Source organism: Agelaius tricolor, unplaced genomic scaffold (assembly GCF_023055355.1).
Source record: "Agelaius tricolor isolate 1412-34295 unplaced genomic scaffold, bAgeTri1.0.p SCAF_197, whole genome shotgun sequence".
Taxonomy (NCBI): Eukaryota; Metazoa; Chordata; class Aves; order Passeriformes; family Icteridae; genus Agelaius; species Agelaius tricolor.
Window position 1 is genome coordinate 19,625 of NW_027269457.1, and position 17,747 is coordinate 37,371.

The following is a 17,747-nucleotide window of genomic DNA, read 5'->3' on the forward strand; positions in this document are numbered from 1 at the left end:
TGAGGGGGATTTGGGGAATTTTTGGGGGGTTTTGAGGGGTCCTTGGGGGGGTTTTGGGGGGGTTTTGAAGGGTTTTGAAGGGTTTTTGGGGGTCTTCGAGGGGTTTTGGGGGATCTTTGGGTGAGTTTTAGGGAATTTTGGGGGGTTTTGGGGGCAGGGAGGGGTCAACAGGGGCCCCCCACCCCCCCAAGCTGAGCCAGCGCTGTGCCTGCAACTCGACTTTATTCGGGTGTTCCGGGCCGCTCATTTGCATGTGATTTGCATATGATTTACATGTGGTTTGCATAACAGATGGTGCCTCTCGGGGTGGGGGATGTGGGGTCCTGCCCCACCCCCACCCCACAGAGTTTCTCACTGAGTGACCCCAGTGACCAATGAGTGACCAGGGAGTGACCCCAGTGACCAATGAGTGACCAGGGAGTGACCAGTGAGTGACCAATGAGTGACCAATGAGTGACCCCAGTGACCAGGAAGTGACCAGTGAGTGACCAATGAGTGACCAGGGACTGACCCCACTGACCCAGAGTGACCAATGAGTGACCAATGAGTGACCCCAGTGACCACTGAGTGACCAATGAGTGACCAATGAGAGACCCCAATGACCACTGAGTGACCAATGAGTGACCCCAGTGACCCTGAGTGACCACTGAATGACCAATGAGTGACCACAGAGTGACCAATGAGTGACCACTGAGTGACCAATGAGTGACCACAGAGTGACCACTGAGTGACCAGGGAGTGACCCCACTGACACAGAGTGACCAGTGAGTGACCCCAGTGACCCCTCAGTAACCCTGAGTCACCCCTGACTGACCCCTCAATGACCCCAGTGACCACTGAGTGACCAATGAGTGACCACTGAGTGACCAATGAGTGACCCCAGTGACCACTGAGTGACCAATGAGTGACCACAGAGTGACCAATGAGTGACCAATGAGTGACCCCAGTGACCACTGAGTGACCAATGAGTGATCAATGAGTGACCACTGAGTGACCAATGTGTGACCAATGAGTGATCAATGAGTGACCACTGAGTGACCACTGAGTGACCCTGAGTGACCACTGAGTGACCAATGAGTGACCCCAGTGACCCCTCAGTAACCCTGAGTCACCACTGAGTGACCCCTCAATGACCCCAGTGACCACTGAGTGACCAATGAGTGACCCCAGTGACCACTGAGTGACCCCTGAGTGACCAATGAGTGACAAATGAGTGACCACAGAGTGACCAGGGAGCGATCAATGAGTGACCACTGAGTTACCACAGAGTGACCACTGAGTTACCACTGAGTGACCATTGAGTGACCAATGTGTGACCAATGAGTGACCAGGGAGTGACCCCACTGACACAGAGTGACCAGGGAGTGACCCCAGTGACCCCTCAGTAACCCTGAGTCACCCCTGAGTGACCCCTCAATGACCCCAGTGACCACTGAGTGACCCCAGTGACCACTGAGTGACCACTGAGTGACCCCAGTGACCACTGAGTGACAAATGAGTGACCACAGAGTGACCAGGGAGCAACCAATGAGTGACCACAGAGTGACCACTGAGTGACCCCAGTGACCACAGAGTGACCACTGAGTGACCACAGAGTGACCACTGAGTGACCCCAGTGACCCCTCAGTAACCCTGAGTCACCCCTGAGTGAGCCCTCAATGACCCCAGTGACCACTGAGTGACCACTGAGTGACCCCAGTGACCACTGAGTGACCACAGAGTGACCACTGAGTGACCAGTGAGTGACCAATGAGTGACAAATGAGTGACCACAGAGTGACCAGGGAGCGATCAATGAGTGACCACTGAGTTACCACAGAGTGACCACTGAGTTACCACTGAGTGACCAGGGAGTGACCCCAGTGACCCCTCAGTAACCCTGAGTCACCACTGAGTGACCCCTCAATGACCCCAGTGACCACTGAGTGACCCCAGTGACCCCAGTGACCCCAGTGAGTGCCCAATGGGTGCCCGGCGGTCACTGGAGGGCGCGGAAGGTCAGCAGGGGCGATTTCTCGGGCATGAGGATGAAGCGGAACACGGTCGGGACATCCTTGACCCCAGTGACCACTGAGTGACCCCAGTGACCCCAGTGAGTGACCAGTGAGTGACCGGTGAGTGCCCAATGGGTGCCCGGCGGTCACTGGAGGGCGCGGAAGGTCAGCAGGGGCGATTTCTCGGGCATGAGGATGAAGCGGAACACGGTCGGGACGTCCTCGCTGGACACGGCCTCGATGCTGAAGTTGCTCAGGACCTGCGGGGGTCAGCCAGGGAGGGTTTGGGTCAAAATGAGGAGATTTTGAGTCAAACCAAGGGTTTGGGTCAAATCGAGATGGTTTTGGGTCAAAATAAGGAGATTTTGGGTCAAACCAAGGTTTTGGGTCATTCCAAGATGGTTTTGGGTCAAGACAAGGTTTCGGGTCAAGACAAGGAGGTTTTGGGTCAATCCCAGGTTTTGGGTCAGACCAATGAGGTTTTGGGTCAAACTGAGCTAGTTTTGGGTCAAATCGAGAGAGTTTGGGGTCAAGCTGAGATGGTTTTGGGTCAACTCAAGGTTTTGGGTCAAGTCAAGAGGGATTTGGGTCAAGCTGAGATGGTTTGGGGTCAAGGCAAGGAGGTTTTGGGTCAAAATGAGCTGGTTTTGGGTCAAAATGAGCTGGTTTTCGGTCAAGCCAAAGTTTTGGGCCAGCCAAGGTGGTTTTGGGTCAAAATGAGCGGATTTTGGGTCATGTCAAGGTTTCGGGTCAAGGCGAGGTTTTGGGTCAAATTGAGATAGTCTTGGGTCAGTCAAGTTGGTTTTGGTTCAAAATGAGCTGGTTTTCGGTCAAGCCAAGGTTTTGGGCCAGCCAAGGTGGTTTTGGGTCAAAATGAGTGGATTTTGGGTCATGTCAAGGTTTCGGGTCAAGGCGAGGTTTTGGGTCAAATTGAGATGGTTTGGGGTCAAGCCAAGGTTTTGGTTCAAGCCAAGGAGGTTTTGGTTCAAGCCGAGGAGGTTTTGGGTGAAATCAAGATGATTTTGGGTCAAATCAAGGTTTTGGGTCAAGCCTAGAGGGTTTTGGATCAAACTGAGCTGGTTTGGGGTCAAGCCAAGGAGGTTTTGGGTCAAGGAAAGACCTTGCTGGGTCAAGCCAAGACTTTGGGTCAAGCCAAGGTATCGTTGGGTCAAATCAATTGGCTCATCTAAGACCTCATTGGGTCAAACCAACCCCTCCTTGAATCCCCCCAAGCTGTTGGGTCAAACCAAGACCTCGTTGGGTCAAGCCAAGCCATGGTTGGGTCAAGACTTTGGGTCAAGGCAAGGTATCCTTGGGTCCAGCCAAGACTTTGGGTCAAGCCAAGACCTTGTTGGGTCATCCAAGACCTCATTGGGTCAAACCAACCCCTCCTTGAATCCCCCCAAGCTGTTGGGTGAAGCCAAGACCTTGGGTCAAGTTAAGACTTCATTGGGTCAAGCCAAGACCTTTGGCTCATCAAGACCTCATTGGGTCAAGCCAAGACCTTGGGTCAAGCCAAGACTTCATTGGGTCAAGCCAAGACTTCATTGGGTCAAGCCAAGACCTCATTGGGTCAAGCCAAGAGTTCATTGGGTCAAGCCAAGGTATCATTGAGTCAATCCAAGACTTTGGCTCGTCCAAGACCTCGTTGGGTCAAACCAGGACCTCATTGGCCGAACCCGACCCACCTACGGGGTCCCAGCCCCACCCATCCCCGGGCACGGGGGCGCTGTGGGTGCCCCACTCACGTGCGCCAGGAACAGCATCATCTCAGCCTCGGCCAGGCGCCGGCCGATGCACTGGCGCGCGCCGAAGCCGAAGGCCAAGGCCTTGAAGGTGGTGTCGTCCTTGCCGAGCCAGCGCCGCGGGTCGTAGCGCTCGGGGTGCGGGAAGACGTCGGGGCAGCGCCCCATGGCGTAGAGCGCCACCTGGCACAGCGTCTGCCGGACAGGCCGGGGTCGGCGGCAGGGCAGGGCTTGGGGCCAAGCCAAGGCATGGGTGGGTCAAGCCAAGACTTTGGGTCAAGCCAAGACTTTGGGTCAAGCCAAGGCATGGTTGGGTCAAGCCAAGACTTTGGGTTGAACCAAGAGGTTGTTGGGTCAAGCCAACCCATGGTTGTATCAAGCCAAGACCTCATTGGGTCAAACGAAGCCATGGTTGGGTCAAGCCAAGCCATGGTTGAGTCAAGCCAAGACTTTGGGTTGAACCAAGAGGTTGTTGGGTCAAGCCAAAACCTCATTGGGTCAAGCCAAGCCATGGTTGAGTCAAGCCAAGACTCTTAGTCAAGCCAAGCCATGGTTGGATCAAGCCAAGACCTCATTGGGTTGAACCAAGAGGTTGTTGGGTCAAGCCAAGTCTTTGGGTCAAGCCAAGACCTTCAGCTGATCCAAGACCTCATTGGGTCAAGCCAAAGCACAGTTGGGTCAAGCCAAGCCTTTGGGTCAAGCCAACACCTCATTGGCTCAATCCATGACCTCGTAAGGTCAAGCCAAGCCATGGTTGGGTCAACCCAAGGCTTTGGGTCAAGTCATGACTTTGGATCAAGCCAAGACATTGGGTCAATCCAAGAACTTGTTGGGTCAAGCCAAGACCCCACTGGACCAAATCAAGGCCTCATTGGGCCAAGTCAAGTCTTTGGGTCAAGCCAAGGCTTCACTGGGCCAAGCCAAGACTTCATTGGGTCAACCAAAGGCTTTGGGTCAAGCCAAGAACTTGTTGGGTCAAGCCAAGACCTCACTGGTCAAGCCAACACCTCTTTGGGTCAAGCCAACACCTCATTGGGTCAACTGAAGACCTTGTTGGGTCAAGCCAAGACCTTTGGCTCATCCAAGACCTCATTGGGTCAAACCAACCCCTCCTTGAATCCCCCAAGCTGTTGGGTCAAGCCAAGACCTCATTGGGTCAAGCCAAGACCTCATTGGTCAAGCCAAGGCATGGCTGGGCCAAGTCAAGCTGTGGTTGGGTCAAGTCATGACTTTGGGCCAAGCCAAGACTTTGGGTCACCCCCAGGACCCCAAGACCACCCAGGACCTCCCAAGATCCCCCAAAACCCCCCAGGACCCCCCAAGAGCCTGCAGAGCCCCACTCACCCCCGCCGGCACGCGGTAGTTGTGGAGCACCACGTCGGTGGCCGGGTAGCGCTGCACGGTGATGCCCACGGGGTACAGCCTGCACCAGAATAAACCAGTATGGACCAGTATGGACCGGTATAAACCAGTACAGACTGGTATGGATCAGTGTGGAATGGTATGGACCGGTATAAACCAGTATAAACCAGTACAGACCGGTACAGACCAGTATGGACCAGTATAGCAGCTCCACCCGCCTAGTGCCCCCCAACCCCACTGGGACCCCCCAGTACCTCCCAGCCCTCCCAGTCAATCCCAGTCTGTCCCAGTTTGGTCCCAGTCCCCTCCCAATCCCTCCCAGTCCATCCCAGGTTCCTCCCAGTTCCATCCCAGTCCCTCCCAGTTTGGTCCCAGTTTGGTCCCAGTCCCCCTAGTCCTTCCCAGTGCATCCCAGTGCATCCCAGTCCCTCCCCGTCTGGTCCCAGTCCCTCCCAGTTTGGTCCCAGTCCCCCCCAGTCCCTCCCAGTCCCATCCCAGTCCCCCCTAAGTCCTTCCCAGTTTGGTCCCAGTTTGGTCCCAGTCCCTCTGAGTCCATCCCAGTCCCTCCCAGTCCCTCCCAGTTTGGTCGCAGTCCATCCCAGTCCCCCCCAGTCCCCCCCAGTCCCTCCCAGTCCCCCCCAGTCCCTCCCAGTCCCATCCCAGTCCCTCCCAGTTTGGTCCCAGTCCCTCCCAGTTTGGTCCCAGTCCCTCCCAGTCCCATCCCAGTTCCCTCCCAGTCCCCCCCAGTCCCTCCCAGTTCCCCCCCAGTCCCCCCCAGTTCCCTCCCAGTTTGGTCCCAGTCCCCCCCAGTCCCCCCCAGTCCCATCCCAGTCCCTCCCAGTTTGATCCCAGTCCCATCCCAGTCCCATCCCAGTCCCTCCCAGTCCCTCCCAGTCCCCCCCAGTCCCCCCCAGTTCCCTCCCAGTCCCCCCCAGTCCCTCCCAGTCCCATCCCAGTCCCTCCCAGTTTGATCCCAGTCCCATCCCAGTTCCCCCCCAGTCCCTCCCAGTCCCTCCCAGTCCCATCCCAGTCCATCCCAGTTTGGTCCCAGTCCCTCCCAGTCCATCCCAGTTTGGTCCCAGTCCCTCCCAGTCCATCCCAGTCCCTCCCAGTCCCCCCCAGTCCCTCCCAGTCCCTCCCAGTCCCCCCCAGTCCCCCCCAGTTCCCTCCCAGTCCATCCCAGTTCCCTCCCAGTCCATCCCAGTTCCCTCCCAGTCCCATCCCAGTCCCTCCCAGTTTGGTCCCAGTCCCCCCAGTCCCTCCCAGTTTGGTCCCAGTCCCCCCCAGTCCCTCCCAGTTCCCTCCCAGTCCCATCCCAGTCCCATCCCAGTCCATCCCAGTCCCCCCCAGTCCCTCCCAGTCCCTCCCAGTCCCTCCCAGTCCCTCCCAGTCCCTCCCAGTCCCTCCCAGTTCCCTCCCAGTCCCATCCCAGTCCCATCCCAGTCCATCCCAGTCCCCCCCAGTCCCTCTCAGTCCCCCCCAGTCCCTCCCAGTCCATCCCAGTCCCCCCCAGTCCCCCCCAGTCCCTCCCAGTTCCCCCCCAGTCCCCCGCAGTCCCTCCCAGTTTGGTCCCAGTCCCCCCCAGTCCCCCCCAGTCCCCCCCAGTCCCATCCCAGTCCCTCCCAGTCCCTCCCAGTCCCCCCCAGTCCCCCCCAGTTCCCTCCCAGTTCCCTCCCAGTTCCCTCCCAGTCCCTCCCAGTTCCCCCCCAGTCCCTCCCAGTCCCTCCCAGTCCCATCCCAGTCCATCCCAGTTTGGTCCCAGTCCCTCCCAGTCCATCCCAGTTTGGTCCCAGTCCCTCCCAGTCCCCCCCAGTCCCTCCCAGTCCCCCCCAGTCCCTCCCAGTTCCCTCCCAGTCCCCCCCAGTCCCTCCCAGTTTGATCCCAGTCCCTCCCAGTCCATCCCAGTCCCTCCCAGTCCCCCCCAGTCCATCCCAGTCCATCCCAGTCCCTCCCAGTCCCTCCCAGTCCTTCCAGTCCCGCGGTGCCCCTCTCCCACCTCAGGGTCTCTTTGATGGCCGCTCTCAGCAGCGGGAGGGCCCCGAGGAGCTCGGGCAGGGCTCGCGCGCCCCCCCCCGCGGCCCCCCCGAGCACCCCCGAGCTGGGGGGGACCCCGGGACTGGGGGGGACCCCGGGACTGGGGGGGACCCCGGGACTGGGGGGGACCCCCCCGGCCGCGCGCAGCTCCTCCCGCAGCGCCCGCTGCACGCCCGGGTTCCGGCCCAGCTCGAACAGCGTGAACAGCAGCGGGATCGCCGTCTGAAGGGGGGCACAGGGATGAGAGACCCCCCCCGGGACCCCCAAAAACAGCCCCGGGACCCCCAGAACAGCCCCGGCTCCAAAATCCCTAAAAATCCCCCCCAAAACACCCCCAGCTCGAGCAGCATGAACAGCAGCAGGATCGCCGTCTGAAGGGGGGGGACAGGGATGAGAGACCCCCAAAAACACCCCCGGGACCCCCAAAACAGACCCGGGACCCCCCAAAACAGCCCCGGGAACCCCCAAAAACAGCCCCGGGACCCCCAAAACACCCCCGGGACCCCCAAAAACAGCCCCGGGAACCCCCCGGGACCCCCCGGCTCAGATACCCCCGATAAACCCCCCCAAAACACCCCCAGCTTAAACAGCGTGAACAGCAGCGGGATCGCCGTCTGAAGGGGGGCACAGGGATGAGAGACCCCCAAAAACACCCCCGGGACCCCCAAAAACACCCCCGGGACCCCCCAAAAACACCCCCGGGACCCCCCAAAACACCAAAACATCCCAGCTCGAACAGCGTGAACAGCAGCGGGATCGCCGTCTGAAGGGGGGGGCAGGGATGAGAGACCCCCCCGGGACCCCCAAAAACAGCCCCGGGACCCCCAGAACAGCCCCGGCTCCAAAATCCCCAAAAATCCCCCCAAAACCCCCCCAAAACACCCCCAGCTCGAACAGCGTGAACAGCAGCGGGATCGCCGTCTGAAGGGGGGGGACAGGGATGAGAGACCCCCAAAAACACCCCCGGGAGCCCCCAAAAACACCCCCGGGAGCCCCAAAACACCCCCGGGACCGCCAAGCTCCAAAATCCCTGATAAACCCCCCAAAACATCCCCAAAACATCTGAGAGACCCCCCAAAAACACCCCCGGGACCCCCCCAAAACACTCCCGGGACCCCCAAAACACTCCCGGGACCCCCCAAAACAGCCCCAGGACCCCCAAAACAGCCCCGGGACCCCCAAAACAGCCCCGGGACCCCCAGAACAGCCCCGGACCCCCCCAAAACACCCCCGGGACCCCCAAAACACCCCCGGGACCGCCCAGAACAGCCCCAGGACCCCCAAAACAGCCCCGGGATCCCCAAAAACACCCCCGGGACCCCCAAAACACCCCCGGGACCCCCAGAACACCCCCACGACCCCCCCAAAACACCCCCGGGTCCCTCCCCCGCTCCAAAATCCCCCCCAAATCCCCCCCATGCGCCCCCTAAACCCATTCTGGGTCCCCCCCCCCCCCCCAAAATCCCCCCAAATCGCCCCCAAACCCCTCTGGGTGCCCCCCCCCCGGTGTCCCCTGCTGCCCCCCCCACCCCAAAATTGCCCCGAAATCCCCCCCCAAATCCCCTCAAACCCCCTCTAAACCCCCTCTAGCTGCCCCAAACCCCCCAAAAATCCCCCCCAAATCCCCTTCGGGTGCCCCTTTGGAGCCCCCCCCGGGAGTCTCACGGTGTCCCCCCACCCCAAAGCCCCCAAAATCCCCCCAAAATCCCCCAAAAATCCGCCCCAAACCCCTCCAAACCTCCCCCCTCCACCCCAAATCCCCCCCAGATTTCCCCCAAATCCCCTTCGGGTGCCCCCCCCCCCGTTTCTCCCGGTTCCCCCGGTGCCCTCACGGTGTCCGCGCCGCCCCAAACTCCCTCTGGGTGCCCCCAAATTCCCCCCAAATTTCCCCCAAATTCCCTTCGGGTGCCCCCCCGTTTCTCCCGGTGTCCCCCCCCGGTTCCCCCGGTGCCCCCCGGTTTCCCCGGTCCCCCCCCCCCCCGTTTCTCCCGGTGTCCCCCCCCCGGTGCCCTCACGGTGTCCACGCCGCCCGCGGTGAACTCGGTGACGTTGGCTTTGATGGAGGGCAGGGGGAGCTGCCCCTGCAGCAGCAGCTCCGCCAGGACCCCCCCGCCGGCGACCCCTCCCCGGCAAAACTCCCGGTACAGCCGCTGGATGCTCCGGTCAGCTGAGATTAATGGGGGGCACGGTAAATGGGGGCACAGGGACCCCCGGGACTGGGGCATAACGGGGATCCCCCCACCCCGGTACAGCCGCTGGATGCTCCGGTCAGCTGCGGGATTAATGGGGGGCACGGTAAATGGGGGCACAGGGACCCCCCGGGACTGGGGCATAACGGGGATCCCCCCCCCCGGTACAGCCGCTGGATGCTCCGGTCAGCTGAGATTAATGGGGGGCACGGTAAATGGGGGCACAGGGACCCCCGGGATTGGGGCATAACGGGGATCCCCCCACCCCGGTACAGCCGCTGGATGCTCCGGTCAGCTGCGGGATTGATGGGGGGGAGCGGTAAATGGGGGCACAGGGACCCCCGGGATTGGGGGGGACACAGGGACCCCCGGGATTGGGGCACAGGGACCCCCGGGATTGGGGGGGACACAGGGACCCCCGGGACTGGGGGATAACGGGACCCCCACCCCGGTACAGCCGCTGGATGCTCCGGTCAGCTGCGGTTAACGGGGGGGGAGCGGTAAATGGGGGTACAGGGACCCCCGGGATTGGGGCATAACGGGACCCCCGGGACTGGGGGATAACGGGGATCCCCCCCCCGGTACAGCTGCGGTTAACGGGGGGGGAGCGGTAAACGGGGGCACCGGGACCCCCGGGATTGGGGCACCGGGACCCCCCGGGATTGGGGGGGGACACAGGGACCCCCGGGATTGGGGCATAACGGGGATCCCCCCCCGGTACAGCTGCGATTAATGGGGGGGGGACGGTAAATGGGGGGCACCGGGACCCCCATTCTGAGCCCCCCCCACCCTTGGAGTGTCCCAATTCTGGGAGGGGCATCGGGACCCCCGGGATTGGGGGGGGGGGCACAGGAACCCCCATTCTGAGCCCCCCCCCACCCTTGGGGTGTCCCAATTCTGGGAGGGGGGAACCGGGACCCCCGAGATTGGGGGGCACCCGGACCCCCACCCTGACCCCCAAACCCGGGGGTCCCGGTGCCCCCCCCCCCCCCCAAAATTGAGACACCGAAGGATGGGGGGGGGGGGGTTCGGGGGTGGGCTCGGGGGTGGGGGTCCCGGGGTGCCGCTCCCCCCCCCCCCAGAATTGGGAACCCCCAAAGGTGAGGGGGGCTCAGGGTGGGGGTCCCACAGGGTGGGGGTCTCGAGGGGGCTCCCAAGGATTGGGGGTCCCACGGGGGTCCCACGGGGGTGGGGGTCTCATGAAGGGGGGGGGTCCCTGGGGTTTGTGGGGTGACCGGAGGGATCCTACAAGGTCCTGTAGGGTGGGTGGGGGTCTCATGGTGGGGGGGGGTCCTATGGGGCGGTCCTAGAGGGGTTGGGGTCTCATTTGGGGGGGGTCCCACGGGTTGGGGGTCCCATGGGGGGTTCCCCCATTCCGGGGGTCCCATAGGGGGTGTCCCCCCCCCTCACCGTGCCCGAAGATGGGGTCCCTATAGGGTGGGGGTTCCCATGGGGGGGTTCCCATGGATTGGGGGTGCAGCCCCCCCCCTCACCGTGCCCAAAGATGATGTCCCTACAGGGTGGGGGTCCCATGGATTGGGGGATCCCATAGGGGGGTTCCCGCATTCCGGGGGTCCCATGGGGTGTCCCCCTCTCACCGTGCCCGAAGATGGCGTCCCTATAGGGTGGGGGTCTCATAGGGGGGTTCCCACACTCCGGGGATCCCATGGGGGGGTTCCCATGGATTGGGGGGGTTCCCATGGATTTGGGGTCCCATAGGGGGTGCAGCCCCCCCCTCACCGTGCCCGAAGATGGGGTCCCTATAGGGTGGGGGTCTCATAGGATGGTTCCCATGGATTGGGGGGTCCCATGGGGGGGTTCCCATGGATTGGGGGGTGTCATAGATTTGTCCCATGGATTTGGGGTCCCATAGGGGGTGCAGCCCCCCCCTCACCGTGCCCGAAGATGGGGTCCCTATAGGGTGGGGGTCCTATGGGGGGGTTCCCATGGATTGGGGGTCCCATAGGGTTGTCCCCCCCCCCTCACTGTGCCCCGAAGATGGCGTCCCTAGGGTGGGGGTCTCATGGGTGGTTCCCATGGATTGGGGGGGTTCCCATGGATTGGGGGGGCTCCCATGGATTGGGGGATCCATAGCGGGGTTCCCCCATTCCGGGGGTCCCATTGGGGTGCAGCCCCCCCCCTCACCGTGCCCGAAGATGGCGTCCCTATAGGGTGGGGGTCTCATAGGGGGGTTCCCATGGATTTGGGGTCCCATAGGGGGTGCAGCCCCCCCTCACCGTGCCCGAAGATGGCGTCCCTATAGGGTGGGGGTCCTATGGGGGGGGTTCCCATGGATTGGGGGATCCCATAGGGGGGTTCCCCCATTCCGGGGGTCCCATAGGGGGTGTCCCCCTCCCCTCACCGTGCCCGAAGATGGTGTCCCTATAGGGTGGGGGTATCATAGGGGGGGTTCCCATGGATTGGGGGGGTTCCCATGGATTTGGGGTCCCACAGGGTGTCCCCCCCCTCTCACCGTGCCCGAAGATGGCGTCCCAGGCGCGCAGGTGGCGCTGCCAGAGCGGGGCGTGCAGGCGCAGCAGCGGCGCGGGCAGGAAGAGCAGGGGCAGGGTCGTGCTCAGCATCTCCTCCAGCGCCCCCAGGAACTCCTGAGCCCCCCGAGCCGGGGCCGAGCCCCCCAGCAGCCCCAGGCGCTCCCCGTACAGCGCGAAGCTGCTGGCTGGGGGTGGGCATGGGGGGAATCAGCACCCCCAAATTCGGGGAGGGGGCTGGGGGTGATACCCGCCCCCCCCCCCATTTCCCACCCATTGTCAGACCCGGGGGTGTGTCCCCCACCCAGATCCATGGGGGTCTTGGGGAAATTGGAGAAAAAATCACGGGAAAAATGGGGGAAAAATGGGGGAAAAAATGGGGGTAAATTGGTGGGAAAAAATGGGGAAAACTGGGAAAAAATCAGAAAAAATTAGGGAAAAATGTGGGGAAAAATGGGAAAAAATTGGGGAAAAAATCAGAAAAAATCGGGGAAAATTGTGGGAAAAAATGGGGGAAAATTGTGGAAAATTGGGAAAAAATCAGAAAAAAATTGGGGAAATTTGTGGGAAAATTGTGGGAAAATTGGGGAAAAATGTGGGGTGGGGGATCCTGTTATAGGCACCCCCCCCATCCCCTGGGGGTCCCATTGCCCCCCAAACCGGGGCTCCCATTGTCACCTCCCACCATCCTGGGGGTCCCAACACCCCCCAAGCCGGGGGTCCCAGTGTCCCCCCCCCCATCCCCTGGGGGTCCCAGTGTCCCCCCTCCCCATCCCCTGGGTGCCCCACTGGCCCCAATTTGGGGGTCCTGGGGTCGCACCGCCCCCCCAAGCCGGGGGTCCCAGTGTCACCCCCCCCATCCCCTGGATGTCCTGGGGGTCCCATTGTCCCCAAGCCGGGGGTCCCAATGTCACCCCCCATTCCCCGGGGGTCCCAGGGGGTCCCACCACCCCCCAAACCGGGGGTCCCAATGTCACCCCCCCCATGCCCTGGATGTCCTGGGGGTCCCTTTGTCCCCAAGCCGGGGTCCCAGTGTCACCCTCCCCATTGCTTGGGGGTCCCCCCAGGGGTCCCAATGTCACCCCCCATCCCCTGGGGTTCCCATTGCCCCCAAGCCGGGGGTCCCAGTGTCCCCCCCCAGCATCCCCTGAGTGTCCTGGGGTTCCCACCGCCCCCCAAGCCGGGGGTCCCATTGTCACCCTCCCATCCCCTGGGTGTCCCGGGGGTCCCATTGCCCCAAGCCGGGGGTCCCACGCCCCGTCCCCATCGTTTGGGGGTCCCGGGGTCTCTCTCACCCTCGAGGGTGAAGCGGAAGAGCAGCGGGTGGGGGTCGATGGTCAGCGCCCCCCCGGGGGTCCCGCGCACGCGGCCCCGCAGGGACTCAGCGAAATCCCGAGCGACCGAGTCCAGGAGGGGCAGGAACTTCCGGACCCCCGAGGGCGACAGCACCGCCCGGTTCAGGGCCAGGCGGTCCGAGCGCCACGCGGGGCCGTTCCTGGGCAGGGGACATTGAGGGGACATTGGGGACATTGGGGACACTGGGGACACTGGGGACACTGGGGACATTGGGGACATTGGGGACATTGGGGACATTGGGGACACTGGGGACATTGGGGACAGCACAAGCCCGGTTCAGGGCCAGGCGGTCCGAGCGCCACGCGGGGCCGTTCCTGGGTATGGGGACATTGAGGGGACATTGGGGACATTGGGGGGACACTGGGGACATCGGGGACATTGGGGACACTGGGGACATTGAGGGGATTGGGAACAATGGGGACATTGGGGACAGCACGGCCCGGTTCAGGGCCAGGCGGTCCGAGCGCCACGCGGGGCCGTTCCTGGGCAGGGGACATTGGGGGGACAGTGGGGACACTGGGGACACTGGGGACATTGGGGTCACTGGGGACATTGGGGACATTGGGGACACTGGGGACACTGGGGACATCGGGGACATTGGGGTCACTGGGGACAGTGGGGACATCGGGGACATTGGGGACACTGGGGGACATTGGGGACAGCACGGCCCGGTTCAGGGCCAGGCGGTCCGAGCACCACGCGGGGGCCGTTCCTGGGCAGGGGGACATTGAGGGGACATTGGGGACACTGAGGGGATTGGGGACAATGGGGACATTGGGGACAGCACGGCCCAGTTCAGGGCCAGGCGGTCCGAGCACCACGCGGGGCCGTTCCTGGGTATGGGGACATTGAGGGGACATTGGGGACACTGAGGGGACAGTGGGGACATTGGGGGGACATTGGGGGGACACTGGGGACATTGCTCCAGCTGTGCCCTCCAGCTCCCCCCCAGTTCCTCCCAGTTCCTCCCAGTGCCATCCCCAGTGTTCCCAGTGCCGTTCCCAGTGCTCCCAGTGCCCATCCCCGTGTCCCCCAGTTCCGCCCAGTGCTCCCAGTTCTCCCAGTGCCCATCCCAGTGTCTCACAACAGGAAGAGGCCGCAGTGGTGGGCACGGAGGCTCCGGTGGGCGCTCCAGGCCGCGATGCCCATCCCAGTGCCCATCCCAGTGCCCACCCCAGTGCCCATCCCAGTGCCCATCCCAGTGCCCATCCCAGTGTTCCCAGTGCCATTCCAGTGCTCCCAGTGCCATTCCAGTGCCCCCAGTGCCCATCCCAGTGCTCCCAGTGCCATTCCAGTGCTCCCAGTGCCATTCCCAGTGCCCATCCCAGTGCTCCCAGTGCCCATCCCAGTGCCCATCCCAGTGTTCCCAGTGCCCATCCCAGTGCTCCCAGTGCCCATCCCAGTGCCATTCCCAGTGTTCCCAGTGCCCCCAGTGCCATCCCAGTGCCATTCCCATCACTCCCATCATTCCAGTGTCTCACAGCAGGAAGAGGCCGCAGCGGTGGGCGCGCAGGCTCCGGTGGGCGCTCCAGGCCGCGATTCCCATCCTGCGCGGGAAGGGCCCCTCCGCCCGCAGCAGCTGCGCCGCGTCCCGGGGCAGGAGCACGTTCACACAGTCCAGGGAGCCCACGCGGTCCCTGCGCCCCAAAAATGCACCCCAAAACCGGGATCAGGGGGTTCACACAGTCCAGGGAGCCCACGCGGTCCCTGCACCCCAAAAACGCACCCCAAAAACGGGATCAGGGGGTTCACACAGTCCAGGGAGCCCACGCGGTCCCTGCACCCCAAAAACGGCATCTCAAAAATGGGGATCCTCCTCAGTGCGACCCCAAAATCGGGAGATTGGGGGGTTCACACAGTCCAGGGAGCCCACGCGGTCCCTGCGCCCCGAAAATGCACCCCAAAAACGGGATCGGGGGTTCACACAGTCCAGGGAGCCCACGCGGTCCCTGCACCCCGAAAATGCACCCCAAAAACGGGATCAGGGGCTTCACACAGTCCAGGGAGCCCACGAGGTCTCTGCACCCCAAAAACGGGGATCCCCCAAATGTAGAGACCCCTTCTCGTCCCTGCACCCCAAAAACGGGGACCCCTCTTACTGAGACCCCAAAATCTGGACCCCCCCAATGTAGAGACCCCTTGTGATCTCGGCACCCCAAAAACGGCACCCCAAAAACGGGGGGGACACGGGGTCAGGGGGTTCACACAGTCCAGGGAGCCCACGCGGTCCCTGCGCCCCAAAAACGGGGATCCCCCTCAATGGGACCCCAAAACCGGGACCCCCAGATGTAGAAACCCCTTCTCGTTCCTGCACCCCAAAAACGGGGACCCCTCTTACTGAGACCCCAAAATTTAGACCCCCTAATGCAGAGAACCCTTGCGATCTCTATGCCCCGAAAATGGCACCTCGAAAACGGCACCCCAAAAACGCACCCCAAAAACGGGGGGACACGGGGTCAGGGGGTTCACACAGTCCAGGGAGCCCACGAGGTCCCTGCGCCCCAAAAACGGCACCTCAAAAACGGGGATCCCCCTCAATGGGACCCCAAAACCGGGACCCCCAAATGTAGAGACCCCTTCTGGTCCCGGCACCCCAAAAACGGCACCCCAAAATCGGGATCGGGGGGTTCACACAGTCCAGGGAGCCCACGCGGTCTCTGCACCCCAAAAACGGGGATCCCCCTCAATGGGACCCCCAAAAACAGAGACCGCATCAGTGGGACCCCAAAACCGGGGGGGGACACGGGGTCAGGGAGCCCATCCAGCCCCTGCACCCCAAAACCGGGGTCCCCCCAGCCTCGGGGGTCCCCAGGACGATTTGGGGTCCCCCTTTCCCCCATCCCCGGGGTCCCCAATCCCCAGGACACTTTGGGGGTCTCTTGTCCCCCCCTCCCCAGTGTTCCCCCAGCCCCGGGGTCCCCAGGAGGATTTTGGGGGGTCCGCACCTGTAGACGGGTCCCAGGCGATGGAAGCCCCCCGGGGGTCCCCTGTCCCCCCAGCCCCGATGTCCCCCCAGCCCCGGGGTCCCCAGGAGGATTTTGGGCGGGGGTCCGCAGGAGGATTTTGGGGTTCCCCAGGAGGATTTGGGGGTTCCCCAGGAGGATTTTGGGGGTCCGCACCTGTAGACGGGTCCGAATCCCCTGGGGGGTCCCCTGGAATCCCCCCGGGGGTCCCCTGTCCCCCCAGCCCTGGGATCATTTGGGGTCCCCCTTTCCCCCCCCTTCTGCCCCCCAGCCCGGGGGTCCCCAGGAGGATTTTGGGGGGGGTTCCCAGGAGGATTTTGGGGGATCCCCAGGAGGATTTTGGGGGGGGTCCCCAGGAGGATTTTGGGGGGTCCCCAGGAGGATTTTTTGGGGGGTCCGCACCTGTAGACGGGCCCGAGGCGCTGGAATCCCCGCTCCATGCGCCGGTGGAAGTCCTGGAAGCCGCCCCGGCCCCAGAGGCTCAGCAGCGTCACCCAGCGGCTGCGCCCGGCCCGCGGCATCTCCCCGAAGGGACGGGGGCCCCCCGAGGCTGGGGGGGAGACCCCCGAGAGTGCGGAGGAGACCCCCGAGAGTGCGGAGGAGACCCCCGAGCTTGGGGAGACCCCCGAGAGTGGGGAGGAGACCCCCGAGGTTGGGGGGATCCCCCGAGGCTGGGGGGACCCCCCGAGCTCAGCGCCCGCCGCGCCCCCCGGCCCCACAGCCAGCCCGGGGCTCCCATGGCTGCGGGGACCCCCAGACTGTCCCCCCTTTTATCGCTCCGGGACCCCCAAACTGCCCCCCCCTTTTATTGCTGTGGGACCCTCAAACTGCCGGGACCCCGAAACTGCCCCCCCTTTTATCGCTCCGGGACCCCCAAACTGCCGGGACCCCCAAACTGCTCCCCTTTTATCGCTCCGGGACCCCCAAACTGCTCCCCTTTATCGCTGTGGGACCCCCAAACTGCCGGGACCCCCAAACTGCCCCCCCTTTTATCGCTGCGGGACCCCCAAACTGTCCGGACCCCCAAACTGCCGGGACCCCCAAACTGCTCCCCTTTTATCGCTGTGGGACCCCCAAACTGCCGGGAACCCCCCCCTTTTATCGGTGCCGCCCCCCTTCTATCTCTCCGGGGACCCCCAAACTGCCGGGACCCCCCAAACCGCCCCCCCTTTTATCGCTCCGGGACCCCCAAACCGCCCCCCCTTCTATCGCTGCCGCCCCCCTTCCTTTCATGGCTGCGGGACCCCGCCCCTTTTATGGGGCCCGGCCAAGGCCGCCCTGGCGCGGGGGGAGGGGCCAGAAGGGGGGGAGGGGGATGGGGGTGGGGAGGGGTCGGGGGGGATCCCCGGGGGGACGGGGGGGATCCCCGGGGGGGGACATCGGGACTGGGGAGCCCCCGAGCTGTGGGGCAGCCCCGAAATGGGGAGCACCCCCAAAATGGGGGCTGGGGAGGGCTCCGAGGGCCCCCGGTTTTGGGGGTCCGGCCCCCGGTTTTGGGGTCGAATCCCCCCCCCAGTTTTGGGGTTCGGCCGCCCCGGTTTTGGGGGTCGGTGTGAGGCGGTTTTGGGGGTCGATGCCCCCGGTTTTTTGGGGTCGGTCCCCCCTGGTTTTGGGGG

The 17,747-nt window shown here is 63.5% G+C and overlaps 2 protein-coding genes across 9 annotated transcripts; both read right to left on the minus strand.

Annotated features, from left to right (window-relative positions):
- Positions 1-203: 203 nt before the first annotated feature.
- Positions 204-12,239, minus strand: LOC139587191 (cytochrome P450 11B, mitochondrial-like). 8 transcript variants are annotated; one of them, XM_071421181.1, is made up of 8 exons: positions 11,797-12,239; positions 9,150-9,301; positions 7,097-7,356; positions 5,083-5,161; positions 3,742-3,933; positions 1,664-2,253; positions 1,422-1,632; positions 204-1,390 (listed from the first exon to the last, which is right to left on the minus strand). In XM_071421181.1, the coding sequence occupies exons 1-6, from the start codon at positions 11,903-11,905 to the stop codon at positions 2,140-2,142; spliced, it is 906 nt and encodes a 301-aa protein (XP_071277282.1). In that variant the 5' UTR covers positions 11,906-12,239; the 3' UTR covers positions 204-1,390; positions 1,422-1,632; positions 1,664-2,139. The 8 variants fall into 8 exon arrangements, with proteins under 8 accessions (XP_071277282.1, XP_071277286.1, XP_071277285.1 ...); XM_071421185.1 differs by lacking the exon at positions 1,422-1,632 and having other exon boundaries at positions 204-1,412; positions 1,939-2,253; XM_071421184.1 differs by lacking the exon at positions 1,422-1,632 and having other exon boundaries at positions 204-1,401; positions 1,930-2,253.
- LOC139587193 (cytochrome P450 11B, mitochondrial-like) lies at positions 12,092-16,571 on the minus strand. The gene is made up of 5 exons (XM_071421190.1): positions 16,534-16,571; positions 16,288-16,308; positions 14,650-14,805; positions 13,108-13,307; positions 12,092-12,132 (listed from the first exon to the last, which is right to left on the minus strand). The coding sequence occupies exons 1-5, from the start codon at positions 16,569-16,571 to the stop codon at positions 12,092-12,094; spliced, it is 456 nt and encodes a 151-aa protein (XP_071277291.1).
- Positions 16,572-17,747: the final 1,176 nt, after the last annotated feature.

Bases quoted from the DNA above. Each gene is read 5' to 3' on its own strand.
- LOC139587191 (XM_071421185.1), bottom strand. From the start codon at position 11,905: ATGCTGAGCACGACCCTGCCCCTGCTCTTCCTGCCCGCGCCGCTGCTG. The intron at 9,302-11,796 runs GTGAGAGGGGGG...CATTAATCTCAG, and splicing joins GGACGCCATCTTCGGGCACG to CTGACCGGAGCATCCAGCGG. The intron at 5,162-7,096 runs GTGGGAGAGGGG...ATTCTGGTGCAG, and splicing joins GCCATCAAAGAGACCCTGAG to GCTGTACCCCGTGGGCATCA.
- LOC139587193 (XM_071421190.1), bottom strand. From the start codon at position 16,571: ATGGAGCGGGGATTCCAGCGCCTCGGGCCCGTCTACAG. The intron at 16,309-16,533 runs GTGCGGACCCCC...GGGACCCCCCAG, and splicing joins CGCCTCGGGCCCGTCTACAG to GGGATTCGGACCCGTCTACA. The intron at 12,133-13,107 runs GTGAGAGAGACC...AATTTCCCCAAG, and splicing joins CTTCCGCTTCACCCTCGAGG to ACCCCCATGGATCTGGGTGG.